The sequence below is a fragment of the Phaseolus vulgaris genome, chromosome 5 (assembly GCF_000499845.2).
Source record: "Phaseolus vulgaris cultivar G19833 chromosome 5, P. vulgaris v2.0, whole genome shotgun sequence".
NCBI lineage: Eukaryota > Viridiplantae > Streptophyta > Magnoliopsida > Fabales > Fabaceae > Phaseolus > Phaseolus vulgaris.
In genome coordinates, this window is record NC_023755.2 from 3,277,616 (window position 1) to 3,298,964 (window position 21,349).

The following is a 21,349-nucleotide window of genomic DNA, read 5'->3' on the forward strand; positions in this document are numbered from 1 at the left end:
CTGGTACTTGCGACTTGCACTTATGTTGTTTGATCTTTGCATTTTATACAACCGGCAGTTATTTCTAATTGTTACTGTGCGTACTGAAATCAAATTGAATGAAAACTATTTTTGCGTGGCTCCTTAACAGCTATTGTCTTCTCCTTCTTTATCTTCCAATTACTCAACTAATGTTGTCAGAATAGTACCTAGTACCTTCCTCTGGTAGTGGTTGTGATAGTGTTGGTAATGTCTTGGGAACCATGACAAGGTGTCAGAAGCAGGAAGAAGAAGAAAAGAAAAGGAAGGCAAATATGTGTAGAACATATTATTAAACTCAAACAAAAGAGTTACAAAACTTTATAAGATATAAGGGATATATTTATATCAAAGCCAAGTTACATAGGAAAAATATTTATAACCAGGACAGTTGTTTTTATGAGAATTGCGCCCTGGATTTGCAATAAACCTAAATCTCCTATATTCAAATACCACATTGGATATAAGACAAAGATGGCAAATCTAAAGTCTTAAATTTTTTATATTTATTTTTCTATATTTCTTTTCTGTTCCATGCAGTTTATATGTTGGTAAGATGAGAATCAAATAATTTTTTTGCCTTTACATGTGTGGCTACAATTGAGGTTGGGGAAATTTGTTCTCCTCCCTCTATCATTTGCCTATGTCCAAGCTTAAAGACAAACATTCTGTTCAAAAATATAATAAACATTTATAAGGATTCAACACATATTATAAATGCTTTAGACTATGTATCAATACTGTCTATTCAAACATTTCGTTTATGATATGAAGTATACGGGCAAGATGGTTGCGTATATTTGATCACACTTCTATTTGTTGAGGTCTATTGCTTATAAAATCAATCACGGTTGTTAAGTACATAATCAAAACTAAATATTGTTGAACCAAGTGGTGTTCAAACTTTGAAGAATCCAACCTCTTTGAAGGATGATGAAGCTTGACTGTGCTTGCTGTTGTTGTGTTGTCCTTTTAGATAGGATCTAGGGTAGATTTAATATGTAATCCACTCTTGATTGAATCCAAAGCATAAGCACTCTCAATCCTTTTAAAAGAAAAGTGTTTTTCAAACTAAGTGAAAAACAACCTGTTGTTTTGTTGAAACAACCGATTGTTTTATACTTAGGTGCTTTTAGAAAAGGTTGAAAACTGTTTTTCAAATGGTTGAGCTGTCAAAACCAAAACAACCGATTGATTCGTGGAAACAACCGATTGTTTGTTTTGGTACCATAACAGAAAATTATTTTGTGCTTTGACTAAGCTTTAAATGTTTTCTAACTGATTACGCTCTAGTTTTTAATGCTTTGACCAATCTTTAAATGTAATTAATAGTTTGTTAAGATTTGATAACAAACAACATCTTTGAATATACAGAAAACAAATTTGAGTTTTTCACTGATTTTGCTTAAGAAAAAAAAATTGAGATTACTTAGAAATTGAGATTGATCAAAGAGTGTGAACTAGGATTTTCTGCTTGTATTGATTTCAGATTTGTTCTGTAACAAGTGTAATCCTTGTATCTGTTGAAAGAAACCTTGTGTGTTTGCTGAGAAGTGTTGTGTGTTCTTGAGGGGATCAAGATCAACATTCTTAGTGTTGGTGTGTTGATCAAAGGAAGTGTGTGTCTTGAAGGGTTCAAGGTCACTTCTTTGATTGTGGTGTAAGTGATCTAGGTTTGATTGCTTAGTGGATTTCCTTAGTGGTTTCTGAGAAGACTGGATGTAGCTCTGGGTTTAGAGTGAACCAGTATAAACCTCTGTGTGCATTCTTTCTATCCTTTAACTCTTTAAATTCAGTTTTGTTATTTGTGAACTGGTATAAACAACCGATTGTTTCTACGAAACAACTGATTGTTTTTCTGGTGCTGTGCTTTTTGCTTTGTGTTTTGAAAAACTGAATTCTTTATCAACTGATTCTTAAAGTAATTTCATTCAAGGCTGAAATGTTTTCGAAAACCCTCTTTAAACCATTCACCCCCCTCTGTTTAAAGTCATACATTCTAACAAATATAAGTTCCATTAAAATTTGATCTAACAATTCCTTAATAGCATTGCTTTCATTCTTTAACAATGTTGGCTTCTTCTACTACTATGTTATTGATGAATTTTTACGGCAAATGCACTGCGTTTGTCAAAAGTAATAATTGTCCCTAAGGACGGATATCGATCCCACAAGGAACCGTGAATTATCGAGTACAATAATCGCTAAATATAAAAACAGAACAATTAAACAATTAAAAGAGTTTTGAATTAATTGTGTTGGCACTGATCAATAAGAAAACAAACAAAGAATTAGTTGTTTCAATTGAAAAAATAAGGATTAGTTTCATCTCTCTCACTCTCAAGTATTTTGATTAGCATGTCAATATTAAGTTCTTTGATTGAAATTGATGCCCGTATAAAAATCATTTATATCGATTCCTCGCATATAAAATCCTTAAGAATGTCCCCTAACTATCGATCCCTCGCATAATTATAAGAACAACTTAGAACGAAGCTCAGACGTTTAATAGCAATTAACATTTCAAGTCTATTCCTAGCACTCAAATATGTTAAGTATTGTTGTTTAGGTCCGAACCCTAAAAATACCTCCCGGTCAGATTTAAGATTCTCAATTTGTCACGGAAAATTAAAAGTAAAACAACAATACCAATAATCAATCAAGAACTGAATATTAATATATAAAAGATCACCTCAATACATAAGAGTTTGAGCAGATTACTCCCAATCCCAAAGGGTAGAATTAGCCACGCATACTTCTATCACCTTCCATTCTCCCAATTGGGCTACAATTCACTCTATGGTGTTTTCCTCTCAATCTGGCACCCTAAGGTTGAGCCTCTAGCCCTCTATTTATCCTAGTTTTCTAGGGTTAGGTTGTTTATTGTGTCGCGCTAATGGGCTAAATGATAAAACATAAAAAGGCCCAATCTTTCTTTGCATCCTTTTCCATTCTGGGACATTCTATCTTTATCTTTTTGGCTCAAATCATTCATCTTTAATCCAAATCTCCAATCTTCCTTAGAAATATGCAATTAAAAAGGTATAAATTCATAAATTAGGGATTATTTTATATGTAAATTAGCAATAAATCCTCATAAGTGCCTATATTTTAATATGAAATATTACTGAAATTAGACACTTGTCAGTTATGGAAGCAAAACTTACATAGATTGAATGAACCTCTTTCTAAATATTTGCTAATATTCAGAAATAATAACTTTTCAATTCAATGTTAGTTGCAAACAATAAATGGTTAAATCATTCAATTGTGTTATCATTCAGTGCGTCCAACCAACCCCAAATTGAAAACTTGTTGGTTTTAGTGAGGTTGAAAAAATTAAACATTTTAAGATTGACAAGAATATGTTAATATCTTTGCTCAAAAGGTGAAGAGCAAAGATTCATACTTTTCATCTTCTCATTGGTGAATGCATGATCATTTTGAAAGATGTTGCACTACAATTAACTTTAGAAGTATACGGCAAAGCAGTTAATGGATCTACTTTGTATGATTGAGGAGAAATGTGTTTTAATTTTTTAGGGTTTATGCCCCCAATGGAGAAGTTTTAATTGATTTCACGATTAAATTAAAATGGTTAATAAATAATATGATTGTACTATTAGATGAACTAATTGAACATCAATTACACCAACACATATTTTAAGGTTGATTGGTGGAATACTTATGTTAGATAAATGTAGTAATAACATTCACTCAATGTATTTAAGGTTGATTGGTGGAATACTTATGTTAGATAAATGTAGTAATAACATTCACTCAATGTATTTATCATCATTGTGTGACTTTGTAAAATAATATAGTCGGAGTTCTATTTGTTTAGAATTAATTGATCTCTAGCTTAATTTTAGCCTACTTTAAGTTTTATTGGATATAGGAGTTTTGAGTCTTTGTTACCAAATCATGCCCACAAGGATGCAAGAATATGAACTTCTTGCATTGTCATTTAAAATTATAATATGACATCAAATTGATAATGTCCAAATGCAATTTGGTTTATGGCAACCATTTTCAAATTGTGTACATAATCTTCACAAACTTCATGAATAAACATGAGTATTCATGAGAGGATGTAATGATACCAACTGAGTTGAAGAACCCTGTAGAATGAATTTTCCTTTAGTGATCGACAAAAACATGTTATTTTCTGTCAACCATTCCGAGGGTCTATCTAGCACAACACTGAATATTTGGAATGATTTCACGTATATTCAAAAATATTTTTATATGGACAAAACTCCACACATGTTTGTGGTACATCGTCTTCAAGTACACAATGTCCACAACTATATGTCCATAACAATGAAGGAGTACTTTGTCTCTTAAATGTAGCTCCAACTCAGTTATATCCCAACAATTCGGCTTCACTTCAAGCTTTTCGTATCTTGTGCAAGTATTTGTCACTAAATTTGACACCAAGTTTTTCTTCACTTTTATAGTTCTCATCCCGATAAGCGTTCTGGATGATCGTCTTTGATCAGCCGATCTAAGGAGTGTTTGTTAGCGTCGTTTACATCCACTTATAAGAACTTTAAAAAAGGATTTTTTAAAGTATTGATAAAATGTGTTAGGAAGAAGTATTTTTTGATGATGATACATTCCTTTTTATTGGACGAGCAACCCCTCAAAATTCAATTCTTGGTCTTGCCATATGATGAAGTTGGAAAATTTTCAAGTTCTCTCGGTTTTAAATCAGTTGTTTTGAAAGCTTCCCACTTATAGTTTTCTAGGAATCTACCTTTTCCCTAAACCAAGAAGAGATTTTATCGCTATGTATTTTTTCTGATATTGTTGTTTCTGTAAGTAAATTTGTACTCTGTTGAGTGTTTTCATGAAATGCGGGTTTAATGACTTTCATTAATCTGAAAGGAAAGACTTATTTTCAAAAGTTGATGATGGGGCAAACACCTGGTGATGTTGAACCGAAAACTGAAGTTGAAGTCGTTACACCACCCAATTGAGTGGATCTTACACCTGAAGCTACTCTCGCATCGAGGCATAAAGAAAAAAAAAATAAGAAAAGGAATAGGAGTGGTTGACGTTCTCATTGTGACACCGAAAAGAATGTCATTAAAGAGGAGATTGTTGAGATGGTTGTTGAAAGGTTGAGCATGCATAATGAAATTGAAAACATGTGCAGAGGCTTGTTAGACATGTCTTTGTCCAATCATGTTGATCAAGGAAAATGTATTTGGTTGCAGAAAGAGTTGGATGAAACTCAACAATATGATATAGAGGCTTGTTAGACATGTCTTTGTCAATCATGTTGATCAAGGAAAATGTATTCGATTGCAAAAAGAGTTGGATGAAACTCAACAATATGATATAGAGCAATATTGATTGGGTTTCACTAAAGCCCTTCAACACGCCAAATACTTGTACAAAATTTCTTTCGACGAAGGAAACTTTGATATACGAAAAGATTTTTATAAGAAAATCTTGTTGGAATTGAAGAGATTCCATGTGAGGAAGAAAGAGTTCAACAAGATGCCAACAATGCTAAGAATAATATCGTAAAAATATAATAGTTGATTTTATTTATCTTTTTGTTGTACTTTTGATCAATAGTTGTCAATACATATTTTGAGTAATAGGTGATGTTTTATTTCATTATTTTCTTCTTTCTCGGATTTTTGTTCTTCTTGACTTGAGTCGATACAATGATTCATTAAATCTAAATTTTTTTGACCATCTTTCGTCTCTCGACATTTAATTATTTAGTGACTTTAAATAATATTGGTTGGCTGGATGATTAAAAATAATTTAAAATATTAAATAATCATTATTTAAAAAATGTTATTGTAAAAAACTAAATAAAGTAATATTGTTTATAAGTTAACTTTTTATAACAATTACATAATTAAGAATATAAAAATATCTATTTTTATTATAAAATATTAAAATATTTATATTATAAAAAATATTTTAATATAAATGTTTTTAGAAAAATTAAAAAGACTTAAAATTCAATCAAAATAGATAAAAATAAAAGGAGAAAAAAAAATTTCTTGTGTAAAATTTTGAAAAGTTAAATAAATAATGTTCTCTGAACCACTAGTAGAATATTTTCCCTATGATAATAAAAATTGAAAAAAAATAAAAGTCTTGTCAATATATTATTAAATTTATAAAGAACTATATTCAGAAAAGTAATTATAAAATAAATAATTTTTATAATTTTATAACTATTATTTATTATAAATAGTTAATTAAATTTAAAAAGCAATTATAGAATATAACAAATAAAATAATAAAATGAATTATATTAATAAAAATAAAAATAAAAATAATAGTGAATTACGTATACTAACAATGCATAATATCTTTATTAATAGTTATAAATATACAGTATATTCTACTTAATACAAACTGAGATAGTTTGTTTAAATAAATAAAAAAGTATATTAAAATAAAATTCTTGGGATAAGTTGAACCCTGTATTTTTTAAGGTCACCCTTTGGTCTTTGTGTTCTGTCACTGAATTTGATTCCGTTCTCCAAACAATGAACAGACATCAACGGGGTTTCACGGCGGCGGAGAAGGGTCCTTCTCCGGCGACCGCCAGCCAAATAAATAAACGGCGCCAAACTCCGACCAACATACTGTCTCTGGACCCCGACATCGTGTGCACCATCTTCGCTTTCCTCGACATGTTCGACCTCGTTCGCTGCTCCCTCGTTTGCAAACTCTGGTACCTCACTCACTTCCACTCTCTTCCTTTTTTATGGCACGTGCTTTTCTGAAACTCGCGCGTGCGTATTTGTGAAGGAACGCCATCTTCGAGTCCCGGTCGCTGCGAGAGTTTTGTGAGAGGACCATGAAGAGTTCTTCGTCTGAATTTACCGAAAAGCCCTTGAGGGAGATTTTAGGAGAGGTGGCTATGAAGCAGCATAGATTGGCTCTTCAGTGTGGTCGCTTTTACGTTGATCAGTGGAAGGGTCATTCAACTACGTACCTAAATCTTCCCTTTACGCTTTAGTAATGTTTTCAATCTGTTTATTTTGCATAACAATTCATTCCGTGAACGTTAGCACGAAAATGTGAAGAGATGCAAGTAACACCTAATCGAAGTTGCCAAAGATCATATATCTCAAAGAATAATAAGAAAGGACTTTCATACAATAAACTGTTGTGTAGTTGCTTGATTTGAAAATATACTATGAGAGTATGTAAACTTTCTTTATGTATAGAGCTAAAAATTTTCTAACAGACATAGTTGTACAAGTTTACATTTACACATTGTTTACATAAAGTGAGCAAGTCGAGACATTATGATGTGTGTCATTTCAGCATTATGAAACTTTCTAGAATCTTCCATTGGGGTAATATTTGTAACATTGGGTTCAATATTCATTTGGGAGGCATTACTCTTTAAATGGTGCTTTTTCACTTGATAGTAAATGGTTGAATCGAATGTGGGTGATTTGGTATTTGGGAATTGGTGGTGTATCAGTGTGGATCTGTGTATTGTCCGAGTCCAAATGAGGCCCTAGTTTGTGGCCATAAGTGCCTGGCTTTCATTTAGTAATCCTTAAATAGAACATTAACATTCTGTTGACTATTATTCATGTTTTTGAAAATAGAAAACTTGAAGCACTTTTTGAAATTTTATTGAAGTGAATGTTAATGCTGGGATATTATTTGGCATGATTGTTCTGAGTTTCTTGGTAAGTAAAGAATTTTACTCCCATAGTTTTTGCTTACATTTATGTAGTAGCATTAGTTCCATGCTTTCAATACATCTGCTGCAACCATCATGGCTTCTCATAAAAATTGATGAATCTTTGGCCGTAATGTTGACTAATCCATATTCAGTGCATTCTTGCATGTTCTTTTGTGTGCATCTGTGTTATAAGTTCTCATCAAGTCAACATGCAAGATTTGTACTGATTTTCAATACTTACCTTTCAATTTAGGGTTGCTCAGTGCCGAATGAAAATGGGCCTGCTAGTTACTGGCGTGGGTGATAAGGTATGGGTCGTATTTTATCTCCTACTTTTCCAATTTCTGATTCTTAAAAAGGTTCCTTCCCTAAGCTGCTGGCATAGCACAAGTTGTTTACTGTCTGTTCAAGAGATTATCAACTTCTGAACGTAGATTATAATTTATAACTGTTTGTCTTCCCTTGAGACTTGCATGTCTCATACAAAGTACAAATTTACAATTATTAAGTTGATCACTTGGTTGTTATGAATAGCAGTACATCAATATACATCTCCACCTCTTTACAAGACAAATATATGAAGATCTCACATTGATTTAAGAACTTGTATTTTATTATATGTAGCAACAAATTGACAATGTTATAAAGGGATAGGGACTTGGTTATTTTGGGGTGCCTAAGTCTCACACTAAAAAGTATGGGATCCTCTGTAGAGTATTTAAGTGTTTGGTTCTTCCCCAAGGGCTTGGGTGCATATAAATTGGTATCAGAATTGGTTGTTAGGGTCTTTAAAAGGGCTACGTTACGGAGGGTTCTGACTATTGAGAAAGTTGAGTGAAGTGTTACCAAGTGAAGTGTTCTACAGTACGAGACATCAACTATTTGGGGTTGTGCTATGATAGGGACTTAGGTATTATAGGATTCTAAGTCCCACATTGAGTAGTATATGGGATTCTCAATGGAGTATGTAGGTTCCTGGTTCTTCTCCTTAATAGCTAGATTTTGAGGGTGACTTCTCTAAGTGCTTGGGTACATATCACAAGGCAATCAACTAGCAATTGTTCCTCAATTTGACATCATCATCTGATAATTTCTGAGGTAACAATTTAGTTCTGTTAAGCATCAAAAAAGAAAATACATGATTGGAATTTGAATTTATTTGCAGTATTGTAATTGTTTCTACTTATTATATTTGAGATATCATTATTCATAGTTAAAATGATAAAAATTCATTGTAGCACAGGAGTAAAAGACTATGGCTTCTTATTATTTGAAGCTTCATTGGGCAGTATTATGATCTCATGTGTCAAGCCCTAATGGTTTAGAATATGATGGAAGGTCAGGTAGCTGGAAGGAAGCTTCTTATTTACTGATGGTATCACTCTGGTTTAGGCTTTTTTTTCTTGTATCCAAATGGCTTCTTTCCTCCTTTATGATTATTATATGAATGATTGATCAATGTTGGAAGATCACTGGGAATTTACTCTGGTTGAGGTTTGGAGCAGCTAAGAGGGATCATTTCCCTTGGGTAGATAGACTAACTTCTATATTAGATTGGAAGGGGTGGCTGTCCTAGGAATTTGGGGCATAAAAACCTTTGCTTTGTTGGCCATTGCTTGTATTGTTTAATGTGGACCTTAAGATAATGCTTCTAAATCTGTTCTTGGTAGATGCTCATAATAAATAAGTTATTAACAAGGAGACGCCTGAAGATGGAATGTTAAGTAGTACTTTTATGGTTTGCATATCAAATTTACGTAGATTTTTTTACAGTTTTCAACCAATGGAAGTAGGATTAATCTGGCATTAATTAGGGTGCTGGAGAAAGATGGTTATTTAAAAAATGAAAAATTCGGTATACATACTATACTTCTTTCTTGATACAGACCACGGGTTCTGTTTATGGAAGTTGGATGATAACACACTAAACACCTTGTTCTCTCATTTTTTTTTTGGGTGGGGGCAGGGGAGGGTTATTGGTCTAAAAGAATTTAAAGGCTTAAATCTGACGGGATTATTCCAGTGATTTTGGTTAAACATTAGAAAACTCAAATGTTTCTAGGTGCAAAACCTCTTCGCCAAAACTTCCTTGAAGTTATTGTTTCTATTACCTATTCTTAGGAGGATGGAGAAAACTTTATCAATAGACTCGTTAAACTTCAAAAATGGTTTTTATTTTTTTTTCTGGAAGTTTATGCTTCTAATGCACTTGACTGTATTAATTGTTATAAAAAGGCATTTTTTTTCGTGAAAGCAGTGTAGATTCATGTCAGTTTTTATCTGCTTTTTCTTACTGTTTATTTTAGCAGATCTGTGAATTTTGGGTTATGTTATATTTGTTCCTTTCATCTTATCTTTTGGTTGGAAGTGCATAGCAGCAATAATCTGTAGAGGGCTAGCTCACAGAATGAATCTTTGTATTCTATAAATATAAGTGATTTTTCTGCTTAGTCCGAGTCCTTTTATAAATAGTGTGATATAGTTTCTGACTACATTACGCCTTGTACTAATGGTTTCCGTGGCATTATGATAGGTTATTCGTCTCTGGTCATTAGACAGCTACAAATGCATAGAAGAACACTCAATGCCAAATACATTCCCTTTAATCGACTTTGATTTTGATGAGAGCAAGGTGAATTAATTGAATGTATGCTTTATCGATTTAACTTTCCAGAGTGCACATATAAGAAATTGCATTGTATCAGTAAATCATATGACACCACCTGTTTAAAATATTGTTCTTTATTGGGAATGAAAATCGTTACTATGAAATTTAATAAACTCATTTCATTAGTTATCATACCCTTCATATGTAAGACTTCAGTGATGTACAAGGAGAAGGAAGAATAGGTGTGATGCACCTAATTAGAACTTGGGAGGAAAATAGGCAACTAACTGCCTAGCTGGCTGTGGAGTGTGGCATGGTGACACTTATGATCTAGTTGGGAGGAAGTGTAGACAATGAAGTTTGGTAGAGGAAGATAAGCAGAAATTGGCTTGAACTCTTGATCTGGGAGATGAGCACTTTCAAATTGCTCAGATTTGTTTTCCTTAAATAGAGTCCAATATGCATAGAGAAGGGGGAGAGAGTGACAAGATGAAGTTTCTTGTTTAACTAAATTTATACAAGAGAGATGAAGCTATTTATAGTACAGTAATACTTGCACTGCAAGCTACTAAGTCTAACTAACTTCTCACTCTGCAGGTAACAAACCAACAGAATCTCTAACTGAAGTAAATGTGTACTACTGAAACTATAACAGAGAAGTAACTATACCACAATAATTACTTCAGTACTCTATTATCTTTTATTTTTATTGATCTAAGCATTGTTTTAGGCTTTGTTAAGTATATATGAGTCTATAAACTTTATACAAATACAGATTTTCATAATTTCTTCAACTTTAATACCCTGATACCAATCATCTAATTCATAATAATCTTGAGAGAATTGCTCTACAAAAGCTTGCTATGTAGTGGGAGAGACCAGGTCCTTATAATCTCCACACCAAAGTCCTATACTTCCAACATGGGACTTCTTGCAAATGGATACTGACATCCCTGTACCCTGTATTTGTTTGAAATTTTGTATGTCATTTATTTGTGCTGCAAATCATCTGAAGGCCAGTGTTATTTATTTTGCTGCATCTTTTCATTTATACTGTCAATTTGTCTAAAAAGTGCTGGGTTCAATTCTATTTTCTTGAAGTTGCTGGCTTGCGTAAGATTTGTATCCTTTATGGTTTCTGAACTCCGAAAATTTATTTTCAGATTGTTGGTCTAGTTGGTAGTCATTTATGCATATGGAGGCGGAATGGGAAAAGAAGCATATTTCCTTCACTTGAAGGCAAATTTGTAAAAGGTTCATGCATGCGGTAAACTAATCAACACTCTTTTTCTCTTCCTATTTTGAGTTGCATAAGGACATGTAGATTGATGTAAAATGTCATGTGAAGATAAGAAGGATGACAATTCGAGGACAAGAATTCTTTGGCATTATCACTCCAAAATGTTTTAATTGTTTCCCAAACTAGTTCTTGATCTTATTGAAGAAAGACATAAAAATGGACAAAAGTTTAGATCTATATTTTATTAAGTATACCCAAGTACATTTGTGAATATTCTTCAATAAAAGAAACAAAATATTTGGAACTAAACCATGTAACATGACTTGGACTCCATATATTTGAATGAATGGTAGCAAAGGTTCATTTACATCTTTTTCAGTTTGTTTTGCAAAGACTTAATATATTTACCCAACTGACATGATTCACCATCTAACATTTCCAATTTCTGGAGACTTGGAAAAATTCTTAACTTTGACAAATTGGGGTGATCCAATCAATCATGGAAAAGTTTAGGAGGCAAAACAGCAACACAAGATACAAATGGTTGTGCTTCAAAATAATATACACCTTGAGATTCATGTCCTATGCTAATCATTTGACCTGTGGTGCTCACGTTCTTGAAAGACAGAAGAATTGAATCAAATGTCACATAACAATTTAAGGAGTTTGTTAATTGATTTTAGAGATTAGATTAAAAGGACAGTCAGGGATAATTAGAACAAAGTTTAAATTATGTGAATGAGAAAGAGAAACTTGATCAATTCCTTTGGAAGCAATTTGGGACCCATAAGCTGAAGTGATAAGGTTAGAAATTTTAAGGGGTGACGTGGAAGAAAATAAAGCAGCATTAGCAGTTGTGTGAAGTACCTGAGTCAATGATCCATGGATTTTGATTAGTAATTGATTAAGAAATATATGTTGTTGAATATTGGGAGTAGAATAAGATTGGACTTTCTCTAGGTGGTCATGGTATCCTTGACCAAGGAACCAAAGTTCCATAGAGGCAGATCATGATAAATGATTTTGACCACTGAGTTTCTTTGTGGTGATGGTGGGTGTCCTAGAAATAAAGAAAATAAGACCTAGAACATACCCAACACAACCAAGTGTGGCCATTTACAAAACCAGCAAGAAAGAAAGACAAGGGTTCAAAAGCAGCTTTATAAAAGTTGTACAACAGAAGATAATCAGTATTCAACAGAAGTAAGACAAAAAGCTATTTATATATGATATCTGAAAGTTTTTTTCTGTTCTGTGCTTTCAGATACTTTGATCCAGCAGCTGTGGTTGGATGTGATGATGGAGCTGTTCGTGTTTTTGACATGTACAGTAGGAGATGTTCTCAAATAATAAGGTATTTTGTAGATTTTCTTATGTTGATTTCTGTCCAAAAGTGGTCAGCTACATTTTAAGTTTACCAAGAAAATATTTTTGAACTATAATTGCATATTTGATATGTATCCATGCACTTGGGAAACTCACCCTCGAAAGGTAGCTATTAAAGGGGAGAATCACAAACTTAAATACTTCAGTGAGTATTTCATACTACTTGATGTGGAACTTCGGCACCGCTTAATACCCAAGTTCCTATCAACATTGGTTGAAAAGGAATGCTGCAGTAATATTTTGTGACTTGAAACAAATAATCCCATTAATAAACTAAATTAATAATCTCATTCTTGTAAGTTGGTTCTTATATATTTCTTGATTAATATCTTAAAGATGTCATGTAGCATTCATGATGTGCACAACTTGGTATCTGCAGAATGCACCATGTACCGATAACATGCTTATGTTTAAACGAAGATAAGTTTATAGTAAGTGGCTCCACTTCTGGGAGTATAACAATAGCAGATCCATCCTCTGTTCAGCAGGTAGCAACACTTAGATCAAGTGATGGCAGAGGTAACAATTTATCCCTTTCAATTGGAATTTCTTGGTTAATGTCGAGGGAAGAGAAAAACGAGAGACAATGGATGAGTTCTGTGTTTAAATTATACTAGTTGTTATATTCTCGGACTGGCAAATTCGGCCAGCTCGGCCTGTTTTGGCCTGGTCCACCAAAAATGGGGTAAGTTGGCCTGCCATAGTTATCTGGACTGAAAATCTTGGCCACCCCCTCATTTTTTTTTAAATTTTTAAATTTTAATGTATTTATGTGTGTGTGTGTGTGTGTGTGTGTATATATATATATATATATATATATATATATATTGAAAGCACATTTTATGTAAATATTTTCCAAGTCTTTATTTGGTTAATTAATGTCTCTAATGTGATAAATTAAAAGGATTATTACTTGTACATGTTAAATTATTCTATTATAATTAATAATTGGAACTTAATTTATAAGTGTTGATGATTTAAGTTATAATATTATTGTATATTGGTATCCTTCAAATAATATAATACTAAAAAGTTAAACTACTTTTTTATTTAAGTTTTAATTAAAAAAGGGTTGGCGAGGCTGGTCAAAGCAAGCTGATGGGCTAAAAATACCACAAATTGTGATGGGCCAGTGGACCAGCTCGCCAGGCCTTGCCCACTTTGCCACCTTATTATATAAACAAAAAGATAATAAATATACATGTTACAATTGCCAAAATTACTGTAGTTACATTATTTGTTAGCCCATATTCTCCAACACCCCACCTCAAGGTCGAGCAAATAGGTAATATACAGCATGTTTGTTGTATATCTAATTCATCTGAGGACCTTTGCCAAAGATTTGGTGAAAACATCTGCTAACTGGTTATTTGTTTTACTAGATAAGATCCCCCTAATGAAATGATAATCTATTTCGATGTGTTGGTCCCTTGCAAGGAGCTTGATTATCACACTTGAATGTCTTTTGTGATTCGTGTAATCTTCCCAAATTTGAGTTCTTTGAGCAACTGTTTGAACCAAATGATTTCACACATAGTCAATCCCATGGTGTTTTTTTTCTTCAGCATTTAATCTTGCAAAAAAACTTTTCCTTACTTTTTCAGGTGCATGGTTAGCACTTCTCCTCTAACATGGTTCTATTGGTACACTCCAGTACTTACGGACCTGTGGTACTTTAGTTGAAGTTTATATGTGCTCTTTTTTTGGTGGACCAGTTGTATTTGGTGAAATATTTTGTTGATCCTTATATGTTGAGGATATTATTTTTGTATGATATGGAGTGCCATGATTAGTTTTAACCAATATTTTAAAAGCACTACACATTTCTGGTGCAGAAAGTGAATCTGATTCAATTTTTGTCTCAGGCATAAGGACCATGTGTTTCAATCCCTCCTCTCAGCTACTGTTCGCAGGATCCGCTGTTGGATATGCATATTGTTGGGACCTTAGGTAAATGCCTCAATAGTGTAATGAAGGTTGCTCCTTAAGTGCATTCGTGCATTAAAGGTGTTACACACTGCTACATAGGCAATTGCTACAATAAAATAACACATTATTATTTCCTTTAATTTGATTTAGAATAGCTTTAATCTTCTTTATAGAGGGAATCATATGGACAGAAGTAATGACTTAATTAAAAAAAATCATCTGAAGCTGATATAATGTTTATGAACATCCTAAAAGTTAGGAAACTCCTAAACAAATCAAGTTTGCTGTAATGAAGCACGTTATATGCTCTCTGGCTAGTTTCATTCCCAGAAATTTGGAAATTGTCCTATTTCCATTACACTATTGTTTTTGTGCTGGAACCTTTATGTCTCTTAGACAAGGTAAGAACTGGAAAAATAAAACGTATCTTCCTGGGAAGTTAACCACAACACGAACATAGTTGAGGGCAGTGTGAGTAAGTCATTTTTTTATTTGGAACAGTAATGATCCGTTTTCTGTTTAATCACAACAAAATATTATCTATTTTGTTTTATCATTTGCTCAACCATGTTTGTTCATTTCATGCAGAACAAGGAAGCTGTTGTGGAGCCACCGAGTGAGTCCAAATGTTATATACTCCATACAGCACATGCAGAGTGACTCATCAACATTGGCCGTTGGTGGAATAGATGGTATCTTAAGATTTCTAAATCAAAACGATGGCAGAACTGTTTCTTGTGTTCTGGGGGAGAAATTGTTATCAACATTTCAAAGTCCTTCTGGTCTCATTCAAAGAAGAAAAGGGACGAGGTTGCCCGAAGATGACTTAATAAATATCTATGATCTGGTTGCTGTGACTGATCGACCATCTATTACATGCCTCGCTGTTGGAATGAAGAAGATTGTTACCACACACAATACCAATGATATCAGATTATGGAAATTCAAAAGCCACATTTCTTTGTAAAATTAAGTATTTAATTTTCTCTATACTGTTTGTGAACCTTGTTGAATAGCTAACTATTGTATAATCCATGAAGTTTATTCAGCTATAATGGCTTTCTGTACATCTATAAAGCACTGGGTCATGATTTCGGGTAGTTTCAGCCTCTGGTCTCAAAATAGAATTCTACCATACAAGAGTTTTATAAGAAAATCAATGAATTTTATTCTACTTTAAATGAGTTTCACCACCACATCTTTTTAAATAATTAACCTATATACTATATTTTTAGATGTTTTTTGGCAAATGCTCCCTGCACCCACAACACTTTTGAATTTGCACCACATAATTTCAAAAATTCCAAAAATACCCTTTATTCTGGAAATAAAAATCCGGAATTGAAAATAATGCATTCTAGAAAAATATAGAATAAATCTGGAAGAGATTTTTGTGTTTTGGATATAAAAATTCGAAAAAAAAAAAATCAAAATCTCATTCTGAATAAAAAAATCAAGAACTGAAAATAATACGTTTTGGAAAAAATTATCCAAAAGAGATTATTGTGTTGTGGAAAAGGAGGAAAAATTATTCAAAAGAGATTATTATGTTGTGAAAAAGGAGGGAAAATTATTCAAAAGAGATTATTGTGTTGTGAAAAAGGGGTCTGGAATGTAATTTTATATATACCCATTTTTTTAAGGGTATTTTCGATTTTTCTCCTGTAATTGGTGCAATGATATGGTGCAGGAAGCAATTGCCATGTTTTTTTAGTCTTTTTTTCTTCACAAATTAAGTTCCTACAATTTTAATTACATAATTATATAATTTTGATATATTATTATTAACTTGAAATTTATCATCATCTAATAAAAATACTGGCCCAATCGGATAATAAAGTGTTATTTCAGTTTTTTCATGAAAACTTAAATATCAAATTATTGAATAAAAAATCAAATTATTAAAACATTAATAGTTAAACAAACAAAATTACACAATAGAAAATAAAGAAAAACTAAATTTTAAAAATATCTCTCTCTCTCTCTCTCTATATATATATATATTTATATATATTGTTTTAGTACATACATTCATATGTTCTATTTTATCTATGTGGCTACTAATATTAGTTTTTTATCCTACACTGTAGTTATATTTTTTTAAATATATAAAAAATATATTATTTTGGTACATACAATTTGTATGTTTTATTTTTCTAGTGTATCTATAATTACAATTTTTCTTCCACACTTTTATTTATACATTTCAAATAACTAAATCCTATAATACCACAACAAATCATAAAACTTAATTATTTATCATGTAATTATCATTATATTTTTATTATTTTTTTAACAAAATTATAGAGTTAACAACACTAATAATATTATTTGAGAAACTTAGCTGAACAATATAATGCTTTAGAAGTATCAAGTAACAAGATAAAATAGAAAATAAAATAAATTTATACATAAGTAAAATATAAAATAAAATTGAAGGAAAAAAAAAGGAGAATTAATCGTTTTATTTATTGGGTGCAGTGAGGGGGAGTGAAAGAGAAGTGTTGGTTAGGGAAAGGGGAAAATGGTGTGCATAAGGAAGGCGACGGTGAAGGACCTTCTGGCGATGCAGGCGTGCAACCTCTTCTGCCTCCCTGAGAACTACCAGATGAAGTACTATTTCTATCACATCCTCTCATGGCCTCAGCTTCTCCATGTCGCCGAAGACTACAACGGTCGCATCGTCGGCTACGTCCTCGCCAAGATGGAGGAGGAGACCACCGACTGCCACGGCCACATCACCTCCCTCGCCGTCCTCCGCACCCACCGCAAACTCGGTCTCGCCACCAAACTCATGACCGCCTCCCAGAACGCCATGGAACAGGTCCGATAGATCAATTATATTGCCTCAGAAAAATTCAGGAACTGAAATTACTGATAATTGAAAATTGAGAGAATGAAATTGAGGATTTAGGGTTCGATTTGTGGATTTTCTTATAGAACCAAAATTAAATCAGGCCTGGTGTATTTATATATATATTTGTTTTCTCGGTCTTGTATTGGATTCTCCCACACAGGTTTTTGGTGCCGAGTACGTGTCCCTGCACGTGCGCAAGAGCAACCGCGCTGCCTACAATTTGTACACCGAGACCTTGGGGTACAAGATTCATGATGTGGAAGCTAAGTATTATGCGGACGGAGAGGATGCTTATGACATGAGGAAGCAGCTCAAGGGGAAGCAGCCGCAGCAACAGCAGCACCATCATCACCATCACCACCACCACCACCATCACGAACATGGAGGCATGTGTTGTTCCGGGGGGAATGCCAAAGCCACCTGATTGAATGGTTAACAGGTCGCGGAAAGAAATGAGACTTTTAGTTTCGAAATAGTAGGCTTTGGTTGAATTGTGTTGTGCAAACTTGTTGTAGATTTATTGGGCTGTGTTGCCTCATTTAGATATAAATTTTTGCTTTGCTGTCTTGGTTTCGGCTTCGCGATGCTTGAATGAATAACAGGATTGTTGCGTTTTGGTGTCTTTGTTGTTTTTTTGTCATGGGAATTTATTTTATTTTCACTTGAGGACTTGCTGTGAGCAGGGTTGTTAATTGCAGGCACTATAGATTGGTGTCGTGCTATGTGGAGCGGTATCGATCTTCTACTGGACTCCCTTTGTGTTGCACCATGGTGCCAGCATAGCTGTAGCTGTTGTGGCCACTACTGTCTATAGTTTTGCTGGGAAAAAAAGGTTTGTTGGTTGTTCTACTGCTTTCTTCATAGTAGCTGTTGTTACTTTATCTTTTATGCCACTGTAGCTGCATGTTTTGAATTGGCGATTCGTGCTACTGCTTGTAGTTAATCACTAGGGATGAGAGAAAATGAGGATGAATATTTGCGGTACCAAACTACCTATTAATGGACTTTGGATTAACTGAGATTGAGTTTTTTTCATTTCTGATGCAAATCGGGTGAAAGAATTTGGTGATTGTGGAGTCAGTATAACAAGGATCTTGACAAAGAAAGATACTTCTATTTTTTATTAGTGTGTATTAGCATCCTATACTCATTTTATTTTCGAGTATCACCAACACCTACAAAGAATGAGAATTTGCTGCTAGATCATTGATTTTTTGTACGGGAAGTATGAATGCAGTTGGTGCAATACTAATCATATGCAGTGTAGTAAATATTGAGGTTTCAGGGCAGATAATTTGCTGCATTATTACTTATTTCCTAATTTAGGTCAAGAGTTTGAATTTCTTCTTTGAAGATTGTACCTCTTATGGGCAAAAGTAGAACTGTGTAGACATCCAGTTTCTTCATAGTTTTTTTTTTTTTACTTTATTTTTCTGATTGGTTTGCATACATTTTGATTTCCAAATTTATAATTATACTTATATTAGCAGCTAATCTGCATCGTAATTTCAATTTTATGAAACATTCTTCGACCTGGGGCATACTTGTATTGTTGGACCAATATTAGTTAAGACCTTTGTTTTCAATGATTAAATATACAAAATAAACATGTTTTAAGGCATTGGACATGTGTTGAAATGTCAATGTCGTCTTCACAGGTTTAGTGAAGAAATCTAGGAAATGTTAAAACAGGATTTTGAATCAAGAACAAAGTACGTTCTAACAAGAAAGTGTATATTGTCTGTTATATTTCAATATGCTATACAAAGTTAGAGATGATCCATCGAATAAAGTTAGATAAGCAAATTATGTTATTTTATCAATGAAGTTTTGGTAAAATGTATTAAATATAATTTATATAGAATAGTGTTCTTTTTTATCCTTATCATATGTAAAGGATAATAAACAATATTACCTGAAGACACCCTTAGTGTCTTGCAACAACTTTGCTTTAAAAAATTTCAGAATATTGTGAAGACATGACAACAATCCATCTACGATTTCTAACTTTTCTAAAATTGTATTTCTCTCTTTGAATGTTTTGCTCAGTAACCTCAATTTAATCTTTACATTTCTCTATTTAATTTGCTTGGTGTGTAATACCTTTTTTTCATATTTATTTGAGGGAATATACAAAATTTGAAGAGGTTAAAAGAAGCTATTGTACATAGTCTTTAGAAGCTATTGTAAAAAAGTACTTTGAAAGTTGCTTCGAGAAATAAGTTAAAAGAATAATTGGGTAGAGGTTAGAAGTGGCTAAGAATATTACTTGTAATCTTTAGTGGCTAGGTGATTAAGAAGAACTAATATAAAATATACGTGATATATTGTGCTCGCTAAACAATCTAACAAATTAAAAATGAATTTTTGTCTTGTATGTTAAAGCGCATCTGAAGTGTTACATATTTGACAGATAAACTTTTTTATGTAGCATCGTTTGAAGCTTGTTTGAAGTGTACATTTTTTATGCTTGATAGTTTGATGACTACATGATAGTTGAATGATTTGTTCATTTATTATATCATTTGATGTGTCTTGGGTTTGAATGGATCTTCTTGACAAACAAAGGTAATATACATTCCCTATAACATTGAATAAGCATATAAATATTTGTGAAGTACAAGATTATATTAAAATTATGTTTGTATCGTTTAAGCATATCCATCTTTTATCAAACATAAAAGAAGATATCATTGTTATATTGTTTGACAGATGAAACACTTATGTACTCATCTTATCTTATGTACTTATGTCTTATATGATCTATTGTTCAATGAATACTATCATCTTCCAGGGCAAACATGATTACGCTTATAGATGTTAGACTAGAGCATAAAAATTGTCAGAGCATATGACAAAGCAATTTCAGTACAAGGTACTTAAACAAAATAAAGCCTATTGTTTTGCTCAAACAAATACAATAGACTTTATTTATTTTTATTTTTATTTTTTTTTATCAGCAATACATTAGACTTTATAACATAGTCTCTTACAACTTAGTATAAGAGTAGTACCAACAGCTCTAAAGACTGAAAGCTCCCCCTGAGCTTGTGAACTCTTCTATTCTTGTTCTTGCTTTTCTCATATCTTCTTTTCTCCCCTTTAGTGTGAGCTCTCATAATCTTCATATAATTGCTCTTCCTTAACTTATATCTCCCTTTTATAAAGTAATTCTCCTCCATAAGCTTTCTTTTCTATGCTAGTTCTTCATATAAACTTCTCCCTCTCTTTAAGTGACAACAATAAGGTTAGACCATACATCAATCATCATGTTCCTCATCTTCATCATTAGATGAAAGGACCATTAAAGTTGAAGAGGGTGTTGGTAATAGTTGTTTGGGTTTGAGTTATAGCAGAAATGTGGTCGTAGTTCTGCACTTGTCAACTTCCATAACAACTTAAGATATCCCTTCAAGATGAAGTATAAATCAACATCAAAATATCTTGAAACACAAGTTAATTGAGTTAATTCAATCAATGTAATAACTAATTATTTTGTCTTTAAAATTATTTTTTTAATAATTTTTTTTCGTAGTGTAATGATTATCTTCAATTTTATATTCTTAAAAACCAAAAGGTGTACAAATAATCAAATTATTTATAATACAAGTATAATAATAATTTATT

At 32.6% G+C, this 21,349-nt stretch overlaps 2 protein-coding genes across 4 annotated transcripts; both read left to right on the plus strand.

The window, feature by feature from the left end:
• The first annotated feature begins 6,474 nt into the window (after positions 1-6,474).
• Positions 6,475-15,920, plus strand: LOC137834867 (F-box/WD-40 repeat-containing protein At3g52030). 3 transcript variants are annotated; one of them, XR_011084976.1, is made up of 10 exons: positions 6,475-6,730; positions 6,808-6,990; positions 7,956-8,010; positions 10,236-10,334; positions 11,474-11,577; positions 12,815-12,904; positions 13,316-13,455; positions 14,541-14,606; positions 14,802-14,886; positions 15,454-15,920. XR_011084976.1 is itself a non-coding variant. In XM_068643091.1 (9 exons), exons 1-9 carry the CDS (start codon positions 6,543-6,545, stop codon positions 15,830-15,832), a joined length of 1,323 nt encoding a protein of 440 aa, XP_068499192.1. In that variant the 5' UTR covers positions 6,475-6,542; the 3' UTR covers positions 15,833-15,920. The 3 variants fall into 3 exon arrangements, 1 of the variants encoding a protein (XP_068499192.1); XR_011084977.1 differs by having other exon boundaries at positions 14,541-14,579; XM_068643091.1 differs by lacking the exon at positions 14,541-14,606.
• Positions 15,921-17,311: 1,391 nt separating this feature from the next.
• LOC137834869 (N-terminal acetyltransferase A complex catalytic subunit NAA10-like) lies at positions 17,312-18,344 on the plus strand. The gene is made up of 2 exons (XM_068643093.1): positions 17,312-17,689; positions 17,883-18,344. The coding sequence occupies exons 1-2, from the start codon at positions 17,390-17,392 to the stop codon at positions 18,144-18,146; spliced, it is 564 nt and encodes a 187-aa protein (XP_068499194.1). The 5' UTR covers positions 17,312-17,389; the 3' UTR covers positions 18,147-18,344.
• Positions 18,345-21,349: the final 3,005 nt, after the last annotated feature.

Coding starts and splice junctions, on each gene's coding strand:
- LOC137834867 (XM_068643091.1), top strand. CDS start 6,543: ATGAACAGACATCAACGGGGTTTCACGGCGGCGGAGAAGGGTCCTTCT. Junction 8,011..10,235: donor TTACTGGCGTGGGTGATAAG/GTATGGGTCGTA, acceptor GCATTATGATAG/GTTATTCGTCTCTGGTCATT. Junction 10,335..11,473: donor TTGATTTTGATGAGAGCAAG/GTGAATTAATTG, acceptor ATTTATTTTCAG/ATTGTTGGTCTAGTTGGTAG.
- LOC137834869 (XM_068643093.1), top strand. CDS start 17,390: ATGGTGTGCATAAGGAAGGCGACGGTGAAGGACCTTCTGGCGATGCAG. Junction 17,690..17,882: donor CCCAGAACGCCATGGAACAG/GTCCGATAGATC, acceptor TCTCCCACACAG/GTTTTTGGTGCCGAGTACGT.